General features: G+C 60.0%; 2 protein-coding genes across 6 annotated transcripts in view; one reads left to right on the forward strand and one right to left on the reverse strand.

The window, feature by feature from the left end:
• The first annotated feature begins 4256 nt into the window (after window positions 1–4256).
• STK25 (serine/threonine kinase 25) lies at window positions 4257–16710 on the forward strand. 3 transcript variants are annotated; one of them, XM_035006686.1, is made up of 12 exons: window positions 4257–4423; window positions 4798–4920; window positions 10525–10755; window positions 11529–11585; window positions 12120–12228; window positions 12861–13018; window positions 13105–13290; window positions 13635–13780; window positions 13974–14088; window positions 14244–14315; window positions 15866–16002; window positions 16225–16710. In XM_035006686.1, exons 2-12 carry the CDS (start codon window positions 4891–4893, stop codon window positions 16262–16264), a joined length of 1281 nt encoding a protein of 426 aa, XP_034862577.1. In that variant the 5' UTR covers window positions 4257–4423; window positions 4798–4890; the 3' UTR covers window positions 16265–16710. The 3 variants fall into 3 exon arrangements, with proteins under 3 accessions (XP_034862577.1, XP_034862579.1, XP_034862578.1); XM_035006688.1 differs by having other exon boundaries at window positions 13207–13290; XM_035006687.1 differs by having other exon boundaries at window positions 4261–4361.
• Window positions 16598–17442, reverse strand: part of FARP2 (FERM, ARH/RhoGEF and pleckstrin domain protein 2) — a 112332-nt gene continuing 111487 nt past the window's right edge. For all 3 annotated transcript variants that reach the window (XM_035006684.1, XM_035006685.1, XM_035006683.1), the window contains 2 exons: window positions 17274–17388; window positions 16598–17052 (listed from right to left, as the gene is read on the reverse strand). In XM_035006684.1, the coding sequence (XP_034862575.1) occupies window positions 17319–17388 (70 nt within the window). In that variant the 3' untranslated portion in view covers window positions 16598–17052; window positions 17274–17318. The remainder of the gene's footprint in view (window positions 17053–17273; window positions 17389–17442) is intronic.

The following is a 17442-nucleotide window of genomic DNA, read 5'->3' on the forward strand; positions in this document are numbered from 1 at the left end:
GTTCGAGGGAGGGGGGTTCTGTGGTGGGGGGCTCTGCAAGGGAGCTCCATGGGGGAGGGCTGTTTGAGGGAGGGGGGTTCTGTGGTGGGGGGGGCTCTGCAAGGGAGCTCCATGGGGGACGGCTGTTCGAGGGAGGGGGGTTCTGTGGTGGGGGGCTCTGCAAGGGAGCTCCATGGGGGAGGGCTCTTCGAGGGAGGGGGGTTTCGCAGTGAGGGGGCTCCATGAGCCCAACCAACTGAGCCACCCAGGCGCCCAGGGGGAAAGAATCTTAAGCCAACTCTGTGCTGAGTGTGGAACCCAAGGGGGGCTCCATTTCACCATCCCCCAGATTACAACCTGAGCCGAAACCAAGAGTCGGATGCTCAATTGACTGAGCAGCCACCCAGGTGCCCCTTTATTTTATTTTTGTCTTTTTTGTTTAAAAAAAATTTCTTTAAAGTCGGTTCAGGGGCGCCTGGGTGGCTCAGGGGGCACCTGGGTGGCTCAGTTGGTTAAGCGACTGCTTTCGGCTCAGGTCATGAACCTGGAGTCCCGGGATCGAGTTCCGCATCGGGCTCCCTGCTCGGCAGGGAGTCTGCTTCTCCCTCTGACCCTCCTCCCTCTCATGCTCTCTGTCTCTCATTCTCTCTCTCTCAAATAAATAAATAAAATCTTAAAAAAAAAAAAAAAAAAAAGTCGGTTCAACGCATGGAGCCCAATGTGGGGCTTGAACTCATGACCCTGAGATCAAGACCTGAGATGAGATCAAGAGTCAGACGCTAAACCAACTGAGCCAACCAGGTGCCCCCCCAATTTTTTAAATTTTAATTTATTTTTATTTTAGCCATTCTAATATGCCTGTAGACAGTACCTCACTATGGTTTTAATTTGCATTTCCCTGATAGTTAATGATGGTTAAGCACCTGTTCATGTGCTATTTGCCATTCATATATGCTCGTCAGTGAAGTGGCTATTCAAGTCTGGCCTCATTTTTTTTTTTAATTGGGTTGTTTTCTTTTTTTTTTTTTTAAAGATTTTATTCATTTGACAGAGAGAGACACAGCGAGAGAGGGAACACAAGCAGGGGGAGTGGGAGAGGGAGAAGCAGGCTTCCCGCCGAGCAGGGAGCCCGATGTGGGACTCGATCCCAGGACCCTGGGATCATGACCCGAGCCGAAGGCAGACGCTTAACAACTGAGCCACCCAGGCACCCCAACTGGGTTGTTTTCTAACTGTTGAGTTTGGAAAGCTCTTTATATATTCACTATATATATATAAATATAGTTGGAAGTGTGATTTGCAGTTTTTTTCTCCCAGTCTTGCAGCATGTCTTTTCATTGTCTTAGCAATGTCTCTGTGAAAGCAAAATTTAGAAACTTGTTGAGGTCCACTTTATCACTGCTTTTCTTTATTTGTGGTAAAATACACATTACAGGGACACCTGGGTGCCTCAGCCAGGTAAGCATATGCCTTTGGCTCAGGTCATGATCCTTCTCTTTTTCCCTCTGCCCCTCCCCTGCTTGTGCTCTCTCTCTCTCAAGTAAATAAATAAAATCTTAAAAAAATACACATAACATAAAATATGCAATATACAGTTCAGGGACATTAGGTAAATTCACGATGTTGTGTGACCATCACTATTATCTATTTCTAGGATTTTTTTTTTTATCACCCCAAACAGAAACTCTGTCCCTATTAAGTAATACATCCCCCTCCCCAGCCCCCGGAAACCTCTCTTCTTTCTGTGTTTTGAATTGGCCTATTCTTGATGCCTCATATGTGTGCAATCATATAGTATTTGCCTCTTTGTGAATCGCCCCTGGCATAATTTTTTAAAAAGATTTATTCTCTCTTTTTTTTTTAAAGATTTTATTTATTTATTTGAGAGAGAGAATGAGAGACAGAGAGCACAAGAGGGAAGAGGGTCAGAGGGAGAAGCAGACCCCCCGCTGAGCAGGGAGCCCGATGCGGGACTCGATCCCGGGACTCCAGGATCATGACCTGAGCCGAAGGCAGTCACTTAACCAACTGAGCCACCCAGGCGCCCCAAAAAGATTTATTCTCTTGAGAGAGAGAGAGAGAGAGAGAGAGAGCGTGTGTGTGCATGTGTGGGGGGAGGGGCAGAAGGAGAGAATCCATGACCCATGAGATCATGACCTGAGCTGAAACCAAGAGTCAGATGTTTAACCAGCTGAGCGTCCCAGAGCCCCTGGAATAATGTGGGTTTTTTTTTTAACTTTTTTTTTTAAAGATTTTATTTATTTATTTGACAGAGAGAGACACAGCGAGAGAGGGAACACAAGCAGAGAGAGTGGGAGATGGAGAAGCAGGCTCCCCGCGGAGTAGGAAGCCCGACGTGGGCCTCAATCCCAGGACCCTGAGATCACGACCTGAGCCGAAGGCAGACGCTCAACTGGCTGAGCCACCAGGCACCCCTTTTTTAAAACTTTTAAAAAAGATTTTATTAATTATTTATTTGACAGAGAGATAGAGAGAGCCAGAGAGCACAAGCGGGGGGGGGGGCTTGGGGGGAGAGAAGGGAAGGGGAGAGGGGAATGGCAGAGGGAGGCTCAATCCCAGGACCCCAGGATCATGATCTGAGCCCAAGGCAGATGCTTCACTGACTGAGCCACCCAGACACCCCTAAACTTTTTTTTTTTAAGATTTATTTATTTGAGAGAGAGAGCGAGCATGAGCGGGGGGGGGGGGGGGGGGCAGAGGGTGAGAATCTCAAGCAGACTCCCTGCTCAGCAGGGCTCTATCCCATGACCCATGAGATCATGACCTGAGCTGAAACCAAGTCTAATGCTTAACCACTTAACTGACTGAGCCACCCAGGCACCCCTGGCATAATGTTTCTAAGGCTCATGTTGTAACATGTCAGAACTTAATTCCTTTTCTATTTCATTGTGTTTGTTTACTTTAAATTGTGATATAGTAGGGTGCCTGGGTGGCTTAGTTCTTAAAGCATCTGCCTTCGGCTCGGGTCATGATCCCAGGGTCCTGGGATCGAGTCCCACATCAGGCTCCCTGCTCAGCGGGGAGTCTGCTTCTCCCTCTACCCCTCCCCCCTGCTCGTGATCTCTCTCTCTCTCAGATATATAAATAAAATCTTAAAAAAAAACCAAAGTGACATAATACACATAACAAAAAATTTACCATCTTAACAGTTTTTTTTTTTAATTTTTTAAGATTTTATTTATTTGCAGAGAGAGAGAGAGCACAGGCAGAGCAGGCAGAGGGGGAAGCAGGCTCCCTGATGAGTAAGGACCCTGGGATCATGACTGAAGCAGAAGACAGACACTTAACCGACTGAGCCACCCAGGCATCTCTCATCTTAACAGTTCTAAGTACATTTGTATTGTTGTGCAACCAGTCTCCAGAACTCTTTTTATCTTGCAAAACAGAAACTGTGGCCATTAAACATTAACTCCCCATTTCCCCTACCCCAGACCCTGGTGCCCACCAAATACTCTCTATCTCTATAAATTTGGCTCCTTTTGGGACTCCGTATACGTACAACCACACAATATTTGCCCTTCTGTATCTGGCTTGTTTCACTTAGCATAATGTCCTCCAGGTTCATCCGAGTTGTAGCAGGTGTCAGAATGTCCTTCCTTCTTCAGGCTGAATAATATTCCATGGCTTGTATACTCCACATTTTGTTTCTCCATCAGTCTCTCCAGAGATACTTGGGTTGGTTGGCCAACTGGGCAGGGCCTACAAAATAGGGCATCAGCCAAATGCCCTCCATGGTGGTAGGGGAGGAGGGAGAGCGAGGGGAGTGAGGGGAGGATGCAGAGTAGAGGGAGGGGAGGTGGATGGAAGGGACCAGGACGGAGGACAGAAAGGGCGTGGAGAGAAGGGGAAGGGAAGGCTGGATGGGGATGGAGGGGACTGGGAGGGAGGACGCAGAGGGAGTGGGAGGGGGATGGAGGCAGATGGGGAAGGGGAGGGCGAGAGCGGAGCGGGAGGAGGAGGGCGGGAAGGGGAGGGAGGAGAGGAGTGGGAGGACACACAGCGAAGGGCGGCCCCAACCCCAGGCTGCTACGCCCCACCTGGCCCCGCCTCCGGCCCCGCCCCCCCGGAGCCTGCTGGGAGACGTGGTCTAGAGCCGCTCAGGAAGCCCGACTCCGAGTCCCAGCGAGCCCCGCGACACAGCTCTGCCCCGTGGCTTGCCGGGACTTGTAGTCCAGCGTCGGCGGGCACCCGAAAGCGGAGCGAGTGTGGGACTCGGTGTCCCAGAGAACCCCGCGCTAGGCCACGACATCGCGCATCGCTCTCGCCGTCGCAGCCGCTGGGCTTTCTCCGGCTGCCGCCGCCGCTGCCGCTTCTTCGCGGGCTGGAGGGCCCGGGCGTCCCCGGGCGAGGGGAGGCTGCGGGTGGGAGCCTTCGTGGGCACTGAGGAGCGGGCCGGGGGAGGCCGGGATGGAGCCCCCCGGAGGTGGGCGCGCTGCGGGGTGGGCCCGCGCCTGGGGCGGTTGGGGAGGGGGCCGGGCGGTGGGGGGGGTCGGGCAGTGGGGACAGTGGGCGGGTGGAGGGCGCTGAGGGAACTGGGGGCGGGGCTTGCGGTGGGGGCAGGGCGCAGGGCGGGGCGGGGTTCGGGTGGGGCAGGGCGCTGGGGGCGGGGCTCAGCCGTAGGGGCTGTGAGGGGGCTCCGGGACCCGGCCCTGGGTGGGGGTCAGCGGGCCTGGTGGAAGGGCGGAGGCCGGGGGGAGGTGGGAGGGGCCCTCAAGGAACGACATGGGTGGGGGCGCCTGGCCCGGGGGAGCCCCGTGCGCCCCAGTGGAGCGTGGAGCGGGCCTGCTCTCCTTCCAGTTGACTGAAGCGAGGGAGCCGGGTTCCAGAGCCTCAAGGCGGGATCTAGGGGCGTCCTGGGGTTGCCACGGATGGTCTGAGGGCATCGCAGACATGGCTCACCTCAGGGGATTTGCCAACCAGGTAAGAGTTGGTTTCTGGGTTGTGAGTGGCCTGCCCGAACTCCTAGAGACCTGAGCACTGACCAGGAAAGAGCGCGGGGTCACGAAGGGACATTTGTGTCTCCCAGAACATTCTGGGGTTTCAGAAGCATGGAGCCCGTGAAGGAGGGTGGGCTGAAGGGAAGGTGTTGGTTGGTGACCCCGGTGATGTGCATCCCTAGGCCAGATAGGGAGCAGTCCAGAGGGGCACAGGCTGGGTGGGGCAGGGGCTGCCTCAGGTTGGCTGGTGTGAAGTGTCCTGGGGCAGAAGCCCGCAAGACTCGTCAAAACAGAACTACCCTGCGGGGACCGTGGGGACTGTGCAGAGCCTTACGCCTGGAGCAGAGCGGGGCTGGGCGGCCTGGGTGGGACTCTCTGGGAACCTGATCTTCCCACTGGGAGGGTCTTTGAAGGTCAGAGTCCACACCTGAGCGTCCGAACGGGCCAGGGTCAGCTGGCCGTGTTGGGCTGGGGCAGAGGCTGTGGGGACTCGTCTGTGGACAGGCAGGCAGGAGGGGCTGGGAACGTGATGAAGCGGCGTAGGTTGGCGTGTACGAGAGCGGAGGCCAGGAGCCTGTTGCTCTTGAGGGGAGATGGAGAAGGCTGCTGGGAAGAACCTGTGTGACCTGGGCTAGAAGCCTTACCAGGAAGGTGCCTACTGTGTGTCTTCTCTGACTGATGAGTTCTTGTCGTTCCCAACCCCGAGCCGCCTTGAGGGGTCTGGCCTTGTGTGTGAACCTGCTGACTCCGGGGGGCCTTCCACGGTGTGCCCTGAGGGTGCCTGGAGCGAGCACCTGCTGCTGGCCCTGGGAGGGCAGGGTCAGGGCAGCCAGCATGGGGGCTGGTCCTCTGTGCCCCCCTCCGTTGTTACTTGAGAACAGTGTGAGCTGAGGCTGACCTGAAGTCGAGGAAACTACTCTGACAGCCAGGTTTTCTTCCCTGTTTGCTTCTGTTCTCCTTGAAGGGTTGGCTTGGGCAAGGTTTAGGCGGACTGCTGGGGGTTTGGGATTGTCTGTTAGCACCCTCCGCTGGCCCCTGCGTGCTGAATTGGGGGGTTGGGGGGGACTGAGACGAGGGAGGAGCAGGGGGTCTGTGGGCCCAACTTGGGGGAGGAGGAACAGGAGAAGGGCTCAGCTGCAGCCCCAGGGGGCTCCTGTTGAGCAGGGCATCCTGGACCAGCTGTGGCTGCAGACGGGGACCGGGCCTTGCTGACTGATGCTCAGCGAAGCTAGCAGGTTCTTCATTCGTTTTGACATTGGTGTCTTGTAAGCTGCATGCCTGTGACGCCGGGGGAAAAGCTGGCCTCCAGCTTGTTTTTAAGAGCTGTAGGGCACATTTTGCATCGGGAAGAGAGCCTCACTTGCCTCAGCCCAGTCCTGGTTCTGGTGAGTGACAGAACCTGCAAAGAAGGCGCACCCGAGAAGGGAGCGGGGCGCGCGCTGAGTGACTGTCAAACCCCACCTTGTAAATCCCACGACTGCTGTTCCCACCTCCACAGAATGCCACACAACCACGTGTCATGGGCTTCGGGGTTTATTTCCATACTTCAGATGCAAAGGTGCTGACTAGAAAAAAGAATTGAGTTGAAAAAAACATCTTACCTACGTGACGGTTATTCGGTGCACGTTAATGGGGCACTAAAACCAGTCAGGCCTTGCGCTCAGCTGTTACGTGTTTGTCTTCTGTGGTTCCTGTAGCACCCTTATCCCACAGGTGCTCTTGCCCCCCAGATTTAAAAACTGGATACTTAGAAATGTTAGTTGGCTAGAAAGTGACAGATTGAGGTTTCAAATCCAAGTCTACCTGGGGCTGAAGCTCTCAACTGTCCCGTAATCAAATAGCAGGACGTGTCTTACTTCAAGGGTTCGTTTTTCTCAGAATAAAAATATTCTTTGCTGTTCTTCTTTTCCTCCTTGAAATACAGGAAATAATAAAAAAAAAAAAGCTGTGGGAGTAGTTCCCGTGGGTTCCGGAATGAGAAATTGGAGCCGTGAGCTGCGCCTGTCCCTGTGGACCGATGGTGCTTGGTGTCGGCCCCGGGCGGCCAGGTCACACCTGCTGCAGGGGTGCAGGCGTGGAGGAGCTGGGGACGGGACCCCAAAGGAAGGAAGCCTTCTGTCCTTTCAGAGGCCAGTAGACTCGGCCTTTGTCAGTGGCAGGAAGCCTGGGTTTCTCTTGAGACCGTGGTCACTGTGGCCGCGTGGGGCATGCTCCCCCACAGCCTGTGCTCATGCCGTGGCCGGCTCCCCTCCGCCTCAGTGGTTCCTGCCCTGCCCGCAGCACGGCTGCAGGTGCCCTGGCGCTGGCTGCCCCGCCTGTCATGTGCTGGGTGGGAATGGCTTCGCTCCCTTCGTTTTGTGGGGTGACATGAACGGTGGCCCCAGACCTGGCAGCTTTAGGGCTGGAGAACAAGGGTCTCAACCAGCAGAGCCACTCGAGCCTTGAGTGATTTCCCAGACTGTGCATTGCCTAGAAAAGCAGCCCAGACCTGGGAGCTGCTTGCCTTTCCTTCCTCGTGGAGCTGGGAACACGGGGTCCCTGTGATAACGCTTGTCGCTTGTCGTGTGAGGGTTCCAGGCAGGGGCGTTCCTGTCACGCTGTCTGCTGACTTGACTGGCCTGCAGGGGTGGAGACTCCAGGAGGGTGAGAGTTGGGGGTCGGGGCCTGGAACTCTGGCTGCGGGGGCCACCATGTGCTGCTCCCAGGCAAGTGGAGGTCTCAGCACCCTGTCTGGGGGCTTCCCTGGTGGGGCTGCTATGGTGGAGCAGACAGACACACCTTTGGGCCTGTGTGGAGACTGATGCGGTGTTCTCCACAGGGCTGAGGGTGGGCAGGGGACCCCTGAGAGCTGGAGGTGCAGTGGTGCTGGTTGGTGCTGCTGGGTGTCAGGCCTGCCTGCCCCGGCTCTCTCTTAGGCCACCTCAGCAGAGGGACTTTCTCTCCAGTGACAGAGGACATGATGGCACGGCACCAGATGGAGTGGAGTTCTGGGGCGGCGCTCTTGGGGTCCCCTGCGGGGCTGTGGCAGCGTGTGTGGGGCAGGGGCAGGGCTGCGGGCTAGCGGTGTGCCAGACTGCGCGCCAGGGGCACTGATGGCTGAGTGAACGGAAGGAGCATTCGGGAAGGTGGGGAGGTGCTGTGTGGGCCCGAGGGGCCGTCTCCCCGACCACATTCCCCTGAGAAGCCCGGGACTGAGCAGGGAATGGTGGGGATCCCCCCCGCCCCAGAGGTGGAGAAGGCTCTCTCTTTGGCAGGAAGGCGTTTTCGTGCTGACTGTGGGCTGGGAGTTGATGGCGTGCCCCTGCCAGGCCTTTCTCTCAGTTCCGGGTGGGTTCTAATCCTGTGATCCACGCCCCCGTCCACACTCTGAAGACAGCTGAGCCGCTGTGACTCGCAGCCCCATGCCTCACTTGTCCTGGTTTTCTTCAGAGCGTGCGCAGCAGGAACGGAGCTGCCCGACAGTTGGGCCCGAGAGACCTGAGTGGCGCTCAGCTCTCTGTGTCCTGCTGAAGCCTTCAGCCTTGGCTCTGGGGACTTGGCAGTAGCTTGGCCACACGCATCTTGTCCTCCGCATGTGCTGGCTCTGGGACCGGGCCGCCGGTCTGGGGAGGAGGTGAGGAGGGCCACGTTCCTTAACTGGCTGGGCCAGGCTGAGCGTGGACGCCTCACTGGGTTGCCGGAGGGGCCTGGCCCCTTGCCCAGCCTGCCTTGTGCGGGGGACTCTGCGATGCTGCTTTTGGCCCCTTGACCCCTGCCAGGACCCGCTCCACTCAACTCTCCTGCCAAGTTCCCAGCACCGGGGGGCCCTCGGTCTTCTGGCTTGCCTGGTGCTCAGATTCGGGGCTGGGGAAGGTGCTGTGGTGTGTTCGGGTGTGGCCTGCGTGTGCTGGGTGATCATCCCTCCCAGTTACACACCTTGGGAAGGCAGCTGATTGGCAGTTTCTGCTGACGTGTGATCTCATTGTGGGCCCAGCCTGGGGGTGAGCCTGAGGTGGGCTCCCAGGTGTGTGCGGGGTCCGTGCTTGGAGGACTCTCCTTGGCACCGTGGGGCACCCACTGCCCCCAGGATGGGCCTTCCCAGCACTGGTGCACACAGCAGTCAGTGCTGATGCATGGTGAGCTGGGATTTTTTCCTTTTTATGTCTGGCCACATTAGATTTGCGCCAAGACGCCCCCTTGTTGATAGGTGCTTGGGGGTGTGGGAGCAGCCTCTGGAGGGAGGCACCTCCTGGTGGGTCTGAGTCCCCGAGCCCGAGAAAGCCCTTTCTGCCTCTGTTTGGACAAGACGCTAGGCCCCACCCTCGCCTCTGCCCAGGGCCTCAAACCCCTGCATGGGTCCTGGGGCACCCCGCCCCTCCTCGTCACTCTGGAACTGTGCACACAGCCTCTGACTGAGAACACAGTTAGCGGCTTGGTGTTCTCAGGAGCCTAGGGAGCCATGTGGGCGGGGGCTAGGGGGACCCCCAGGGGTGTTGCCATCCTTCATGGAGCCCCCACGTTGACCATCTCAGCCCCTGACTCAGGGAGGGTCAGCATCAAGAGTGTGGTCCTCAGCCCACGGATGGACGCCTCTCGGCGGCCGTGTCCTGGGGCTCAGACTGCTGGGCGTTGTCTGTCCCAGCCGCTCAGCACCCCTCAGGCTTTGTTTGGATTTCGGTCCGAGGACTGCATGCAGTGGTTTTCTGGGATACTTGCATGTCCAGGATTAAGCATCCAGGAGAGCATCAGTTCTCAAGTCTGTGCTGGTGTGAGGGTGTAGCTGCCCTGAAGACTGATGTGGGGCGAGAAAGGGAGCCCTTTCCAAGGGACATGGCTTGCAGCTGAGCAGGGAGAGCTTGGATAATGCGTACTGGGTTTGTTTTCTGTTCTAATTCATAGACTTTGTTGTTTAAGAGTCTCCCAGGCCTACAGGAGAATGAGTGAGTGCCGGTCCATTCCTCATCCCTCCCTGGGGGGTCTCCGCCTGCTACTCACTTTTCTAGGCTTGCTTTAGTGTAGCCCGTTTGTTACAAGTGCAGAGGTAGCTGGGTCTGTTCTTACTAACTAGGTCCGCGGTTCATGAGAGACTCTGGCTGCCGCCCCCACCGTCCCCACGGTCGTACGGGATAGCCTCGCCGTCCCCACCGTCCCCACGGTCCCCACGGTCGTACGGGATAGCCTGGCCGTCCCCACCGTCCCCACGGTCGTACGGGATAGCCTCGCCGTCCCCACCGTCCCCACGGTCGTACGGGATAGCCTCGCCGTCCCCACCGTCCCCACGGTCGTACGGGATAGCCTCGCCGTCCCCACCGTCCCCACGGTCGTACAGGATAGCCTCGCTGTCCCCACAGTTGTATGGGATAGCCTCACCGTCCCCGCCGTCCCTCCACCTGCTCCATGACCTCATCCCTTGCTTAGCGCCCGGGCCTTTCTGCTCTCGGAGGATCTTTTCCTCTGTGTGGAGGGTACATTTAGTTATTCTGAACAAAAAGGGATAAGAGAAGAAAGGAGACGAGAACGCGGGTGGGCTCCCTGGCTCCTCGTTTTGGGGATGGTCACCTTGGCCCGTCCCACTCCCTCACGGGCTGCCCGCCCCGTGTCCCTGCAGCACTCACGCGTGGACCCTGAGGAGCTCTTCACCAAGCTGGACCGTATCGGCAAGGGCTCTTTCGGGGAGGTGTACAAGGGTATTGATAACCGCACCAAGGAGGTGGTGGCCATCAAGATCATCGACCTGGAGGAGGCCGAGGATGAGATCGAGGACATCCAGCAGGAAATCACTGTGCTTAGCCAGTGCGACAGCCCATATATCACCCGCTACTTCGGCTCCTACCTGAAGGTGCCTGGGGGGTGGGGAGGGCTTGCTCTGTGCTGGGCCTGCTTCAGTAGATGCCGGTGACAGCCGCCCCCGGCCCAGCCTGCGTTCGGAGAGGTGGAGTGATGATGCCCAGTGTTTGTGCGGTTGGAGCTGCGGGACCCTGGAAGTCCCTGTACCTGCTCAGAAGGCCTGGGCTGGGTCTGCCCCCCAGGGGGACAGTGGGGCGGGCAGAGAGGCCTGGTCTGAAGGGTGAGGGACCCCAATAGTTGAACGCAGACCCATCTTCACGGTGGAGCGGGTCCCCCAGAAACAGCCGTCCCAAGGGCCAGGTGGGTGTGGAGGATGTGAGTGGGGTCTAGTTAGCTCTGAAGGGTCATGGTGACCCCTCACCTGGCTGTGGGCATCTCCCAGGGCTGGGGCAGCCCCTGTGGGACAGTGTCTGGGAGCCCTGCCGGGGGCACTCTGCAACCCCTGCAGCCGGAGCCCAGTGTCCGCTCCTGGGGGGCCTGCCCAGGGGAAGGCCTGCTTGGGGTGCAGGTACAGGGAGCCCGAGTGCTGGCTGGGCTTGCCATCTTCCTGGTCTGGTTTTTGATGGGGTGTGGGCGTAGGGGACTCGGCCACTGGTTTGTCTGCAAAGTGGTTGCACTGGGGGTCTGATAGGAGGGGAGCTGGACAGGGCTGCTGGGGCCCCTTTGTGGAGTCACCCCTGCTGGGGAGGGTGTGTCCTGGGGCCCTGGCCCGGCTGTGCCCCTTTGCTCTCTGCCCCATGCTGACAGGTGTTCCTCTGGTCCCAGAGCACGAAGCTGTGGATCATCATGGAGTATCTGGGCGGCGGTTCTGCGTTGGACCTGGTGAGGCGTAGGCCGCAGCAGTGGGCAGCTTGCCGTGGGCAGGAGCAGACAGGAGGAGGTTGCTGTGGGGGGCTGTGCCAGCAGCACCCCTGGACCCACTGTCTGAGGCCCCTGGCCTCTCCTTTGCCGTTCTGGTGTATCGTGTATTATTTAGGAGCCCTCTAAGCCAAAAAACGAACTGCTGTTTGCAGTCCCCTTCCACTGCTTGTGCTGAGGGGTCCGGGGCCTGTAGGGTGCAGGTGAGGTGGGGGCCCCCAGGCAGACAGGCTCGGCAGTGTGGCTGGGACCCTCTTTGCAACAAAGAAGAGAGCAGTGTCCGCGCTCCGGAGAACCTCCCCAACCCCCACCTGACTCAGCACGCGGAGCTTCGTTTAATCAGGAGCTGTTAAGGGAACAAGAGGTCCCAGCTGTCCGCAGGGCCCCTCCCCTGGTAGAGAGGTGGTCGAGTTAGGGCCCTGGCGATGGGTCTGGAGTGGCGTGGAAGGAAGGGCTGGTCTGTGTTTGGGGGTGCCTGAGGCCCTCCTCTGCCTGCAGCTTAAACCCGGGCCGCTGGAGGAGACCTACATCGCCACCATCCTGCGGGAGATCCTGAAGGGCCTGGACTACTTGCACTCGGAGCGCAAGATCCACCGAGACATCAAAGGTCCCTGTGCCCCCCGACCCTGGAAGCGCCGGGGTGGGAGGTGGGGGCAGGTCGCTGGGAGGGGTGTGCGGCTGGGGGTGCTGGTTGCCCGGGACCCTGTAGCTCAGTGCTTCTGGCCTGTACTCTCTTCTGCTGCCGGAAACCAAGCAGTTCCGTCGGATAGAAGGTAGTCGCCTGTCCCTGTATGGTGCAGGCGCTCGGTCTGTACCTTTTGTGAGAAGGGACAATCCTTGCTCGTGGTCCCCCATCCGAGCGTCAGCTGTGGGTCTGAGCCACCCCACCCTGTGGCCAGCCCTGCTGAGCCGGCGAGGCAGCTGGGAGCGTGAGGCCGAGGGTCAGGGTCCCCTCTGCCTGCCGCGCCGTGGCTCTGCTCTTGGGCTTTGTTATGAGAGGCAGACCCTGGGAGGGCCCTGGAGCTCGTGCTGGGGGGCGCCCAGGTGGGCCCCCCATGCTTGCAGCTCCCCACCCGCGGTGCCTGTGGCCCTGGGTCTCCAGCCCACTGGCTGGAGAGGAAAGCTAAGGTCCCTGAGTCAGACGCGCTTGTGTCCCCAGGTGGCCTTGTGCTTCCTCGGGCAGCTGTGTGCAGGCTGGGGCCCTGCTGAGGGTGACACCTGCTGTCCTTTGTTGAGCAGCCGCCAACGTGCTGCTCTCGGAGCAGGGGGACGTGAAGCTGGCAGACTTTGGGGTGGCGGGGCAGCTCACAGACACGCAGATCAAGAGGAACACGTTTGTGGGCACCCCCTTCTGGATGGCACCGGAGGTCATCAAGCAGTCGGCCTATGACTTTAAGGTGGGCACGCAGGTGGGTAGGAGGGTGGCTGCAGCACAGCCTGGGGAGCCCCTGGCAGCCACGGTCCTGTGCGGGTCTCTGTCCAGGCCGACATCTGGTCGTTGGGGATCACAGCCATCGAGCTGGCCAAGGGCGAGCCTCCGAACTCGGACCTCCACCCCATGCGTGTCCTGTTCCTGATCCCCAAGAACAGCCCGCCCACCCTGGAGGGCCACCACAGCAAGCCCTTCAAGGAGTTTGTGGAGGCCTGCCTCAACAAAGACCCCCGATTCGTAAGCCCTGTCCCGTGGTGGCGCTGGCTCCTGGGGCCCTGACTCCATGGGGCGGGCTGGGAGGGGCCTGAGCGGCGACATGCGGTGGGGCTGCTTGGGAACCAGGCCCCACGGGAGGTGAGTGGGCCTGAGGCCCCTTCCCTGTGCCAGGTGTCCCTCCGCTCCAAGCCCCTCCTGATCCCAGGGTGGGACCCACCAGCGGCTTAGCTCTAGGGGAGCTCCTCCCCCCAGCCTCCTGGTTGCCTCCTCCCACTGGGTTCCCTGGGGAGCACTGAGCTCCAGGGCCTGAAGGCAGAGCTCAGCTGTCCCTGTCACCGGGTGACCTGCCTCCTTTTCCCCGGCAGCGGCCCACTGCCAAGGAGCTCCTGAAGCACAAATTCATCACGCGCTACACCAAGAAGACCTCCTTCCTCACGGAACTCATCGACCGCTACAAGCGCTGGAAGTCGGAAGGGCACGGCGAGGAGTCCAGCTCCGAGGACTCGGACATGTAGGGGCCCTTCGGGACGGCACACACCCTCACGGCCGGGGGCCATGGGCCCCTGAAGCCCAGGCGGGCCTACTTCGCATTTAGGGCTAAGAGGTGGCCTCCAAAATAAATGGGAGGCTAGACAAAGTGTGGGCCTTGGAACTCCCAAGTCCCAGCCCCCGGGGCCCTCACAACCCTTCACCTTCCACCCCAGCGATGCAGATGCTGAGGACGGAGAGCAGGGTCCCATCTGGACGTTCCCCCCCACCATCCGGCCAAGCCCGCACAGCAAGCTGCACAAGGGGACAGCCCTGCACGGTCCCCAGAAGGTCTGACCTGGCCAGGAGGGTGGGGGGTTGCTTCTGGGGGTGGCAGTTACCCTGGCGTGGGTGCTTTCACAGAAACGGGGAGGGAGCACGCCTGCCCCCTGGGTGCGCACTCTTTCCTCTGCCCTGCTCACCCTGCTCTCGCTTTGACCTTGCAGTCTGCGGAGCCCATCAAGAGACAGCCGAGGTCGCAATGCCTGTCCACGCTGGTCCGGCCTGTCTTTGGAGAGGTGAGGGCCGGGCCAGGGAGGCCCCTGGGGCTGAGGGCTGTAGTGCCGCCCTGCGGACACTTTCCACGCAGTGTTACACAAGGTTTACAGTGAGGGGTGCCGCCAGCCCACCCTGTGTGTGGGGTTTCCAGGCCCCTCGGAACCCACTGTGGTCGGGCCCGGATCTGGGGGCCAGGCTTTCTGAGCAAAGGAGAAGTGGTTGGGACAAAGTACCCTCATGTGACCTTCCCGAGTTCTCAGCCTGTTGGGGTCCTTGAACAAAACTAGTGTTCTGTGACCTTTTATTCTGAATTATAAACACGGGACGGTCACCTGTTTAGAGAGCCTGGGAGGCTCAGTTCTCGGTGTTGGAAGTCTGGCCCAGGGCAGGGAGGTCTCAAGGGTGACTCCTCAGTGGTCCTGTCCCCCTTCATGTCACCTGCTGATGGGTGATTGGTAACACCCCAGGAATACGATGCAGCCAGGTACCCCAGACCCCGGTCATGGGCCTGGTTCCCACCTAGGTGATAGCAGCACCCGGAGCCCAGGGAGTGAGGACGGGATGCTGAGAGCCTGTCTGAGGGAAGTGGTGGGGTGGAGGGGCATCTGGGTACCCAGAGGGGCCTGGAATGCAAGGGGGGAGCTTGGAGAGGGGGAGGTGGCAAGACAGGGACTGTCACAGGCTAGGCACCCGGAGCTTGTGGGGCTCAGCTGGGACACGTGCCCACGCTGGCAGCGAGGCAGGGCCAGGAGGGAAGTGGCAGAGTGTCAGAGGGGTGGGCCAGGGCCGCTAGCGCCCTGGGCCGCTGAGCGGGTGGCGTGGGCTTTGAGGGACGTGTGGGGGTGGGGCCGTGGGCCGCTGGAGCCCCTGCACGTGCATGGGGAGGAGGGAAGTGGCGAGCATGGCTTCATCCAGCTGGTCAGGTGCACCCCGAGGCTCCTGATTCTGTGGGCTGGGCCTGAGGTCGAGGCTGCTGGACAGGGTGCCCTGGGAGGCACACAGGCTCTTTCCCGTTTTGTTTCTGTGAGGTGTGCGGCAGGAGCACGGGGCTGACCGGTCTCTAACTGCTGCCTGCCAGGTCTGCTGGAGGGTGGGGATCCTCCATCCGGTTCCCACCGCGTGGGTGGTCAGGAGGCCAGGGGTCAGGTTGTCTGGATCTGGCCATGCAGGGCACTTGGGGTTTTGAGCTTCTGTGACCCTCAGTTGGGAGGAAGCCACGTGGTTAGCCTGGCCCGCCCCAGCATGAGAGGCCGGTAGCAACCCCTCTTGAGAACCACGACCTGAGATTGCCTGCGGCGCGGGGACGGGGCAGCACCTGCCTTCCCCGGCGCCCTGGGCTCTGGCTCCATCCCTCACCAGAGCCTCCAGACTTGGTGGGACCCAGCCCAGCCCAGCCCAGCCTTGTGGTGGAAGGACTGCTAGGTCTCTGGTGCAGGCGGAGGCGCGGTGCGCCGGCCCCGGGGACGGGCCGGGGAGCCTTTGGCGCGAGCCTCCCGCGAGAGCCTCCCTGCCGAGGGCTTCGTGCTCCGGCGGGAGCTCGCGGCTGAGGCGCACGGGGGTCTCTCTGCAGCTCAAGGAGAAGCACAAGCAGAGCGGCGGGGGCGTGGGGGCGCTGGAGGAGTTGGAGAACGCCTTCAGCCTGGCTGAGGAGTCCTGCCCTGGCATCTCGGACAAGCTGATGGCTCACCTGGTGGAGCGGGTGCAGAGGTGAGGCCCTCGCTGGAGACGAGGCTGTGCGCATCTCCCCCACTCTCCGTCGTACCATCCGGCCTGCTTACCTTCAGCGGCTGTGCCCACGGGCTCGATTCAGAGAGCAGGCCGCCTGCTCGGCGAGCACCCGGGGCCCCGAGCCTGCGGCCGCCCACTGCCCACTCCCCAGCAGCAGCGGCGCACCCTGTCTGCGCTCCAGGCCAGGCTTCTTCTCCGCAGGTTTTCGCACAGCAGAAACCACCTGACGTCAACCCGCTGAAGGGCGCGGCTGCTCGTGGAGCGTGGGGAGAAGGGTCTTTGTGCGGAGCTCGTCAGGCCGGGGCTGACTGGGAACCCTTGTGCTGCTGCGGCCACGTGGGCCTCGCTGCCAGGTCACAGCCTCCGCCCCCTCCCGGCAGCAGGGCGGCGAACCCCGTGGCGCCCTGGACTGAGGAGCAGGGACTGTCGGGCCCGTCTGCCTCCTCCCCTGCCTGGGGGCCCACGGTGGCCACGCCGGTCGTAGATTGGCCTGCTGGTGTTGGATCAGGTACCGCGTCTCCAAAGTACTCGAGTCAGCCAGAACTGGTTGTGGTTTTGTTTTTGTTTTTTTTTTTTTTTTTAAAGAAAATGAACTTCCTCGCTTCCCTAAATGTTCTGAAGTTAAGGTGTTAGTTTTCATAGAACATGGAGAGGCTCCTGCCACTTTGAATAAAGACCTGAATTGGAGAGATGCTGGTGGTGGGTGGGGCCCGGTTCCTGGCTTCTGAGTCCTTGTCCCGGCACATGGGGACCGCGGGGCTGCTGGCAGAGGGCAGGGCGGCACGCAGGGTGCGGGGAGAAGCCCTTTATCTGGCACCCGCAAGCACGTTAGCACGAATGAACAGAGCTCGTGTCCGTTCACTTCCAATTTGTTAGGTAACACTGGGAACTAATAAATTAGAGGCCCTCGGGGGAACTTTGGTTTCCCCTTCTTCAGAGGTCTGCGGGGCGGGCACCACAGTGGCTTCTGCTGGGCCTGTGTGCAGCACGTGTCGCAGGGTCCTGTTCTAGGGCAGTCCTCAGCAGGTGCTGCTCGGGGAGAGGGGAGGGCGGATGAGCACGGGGCTTGCTCCACCCCGAGCTGGGCCTGCAGTTTCACGTGCGTGTGGGATCCTCCTGGTGCCCACGGGGCTGAGGGGATGCTGCCCCTCCCAGAGGTCACCGAGGCTTCCCCCCAGCACACCATCCTACCCCACCCCCCATCCTATGTTGGGGACGCTGGGACATGCAGTTGCAGGGGAAGTGCTGACCCAGCTCTGCTTCCTCGGCTCTGTCCTCGTCGGGCAGGATGGGCTTCATGCCTCTTCCTCAGGACGCCTGGCCCTCCCAGGCGAGCTGCCGGCTCTCTCGATCACCTCCATCCACCTGGAGCAGAGGTGGGACCATCAGAAGCTCCCAAGATGTTCACTTGGGAGTCAA

Source organism: Mirounga leonina, unplaced genomic scaffold (assembly GCF_011800145.1).
Source record: "Mirounga leonina isolate KUSES-001 unplaced genomic scaffold, KU_Mleo_1.0 Mir_151, whole genome shotgun sequence".
NCBI classification, from domain to species: Eukaryota; Metazoa; Chordata; class Mammalia; order Carnivora; family Phocidae; genus Mirounga; species Mirounga leonina.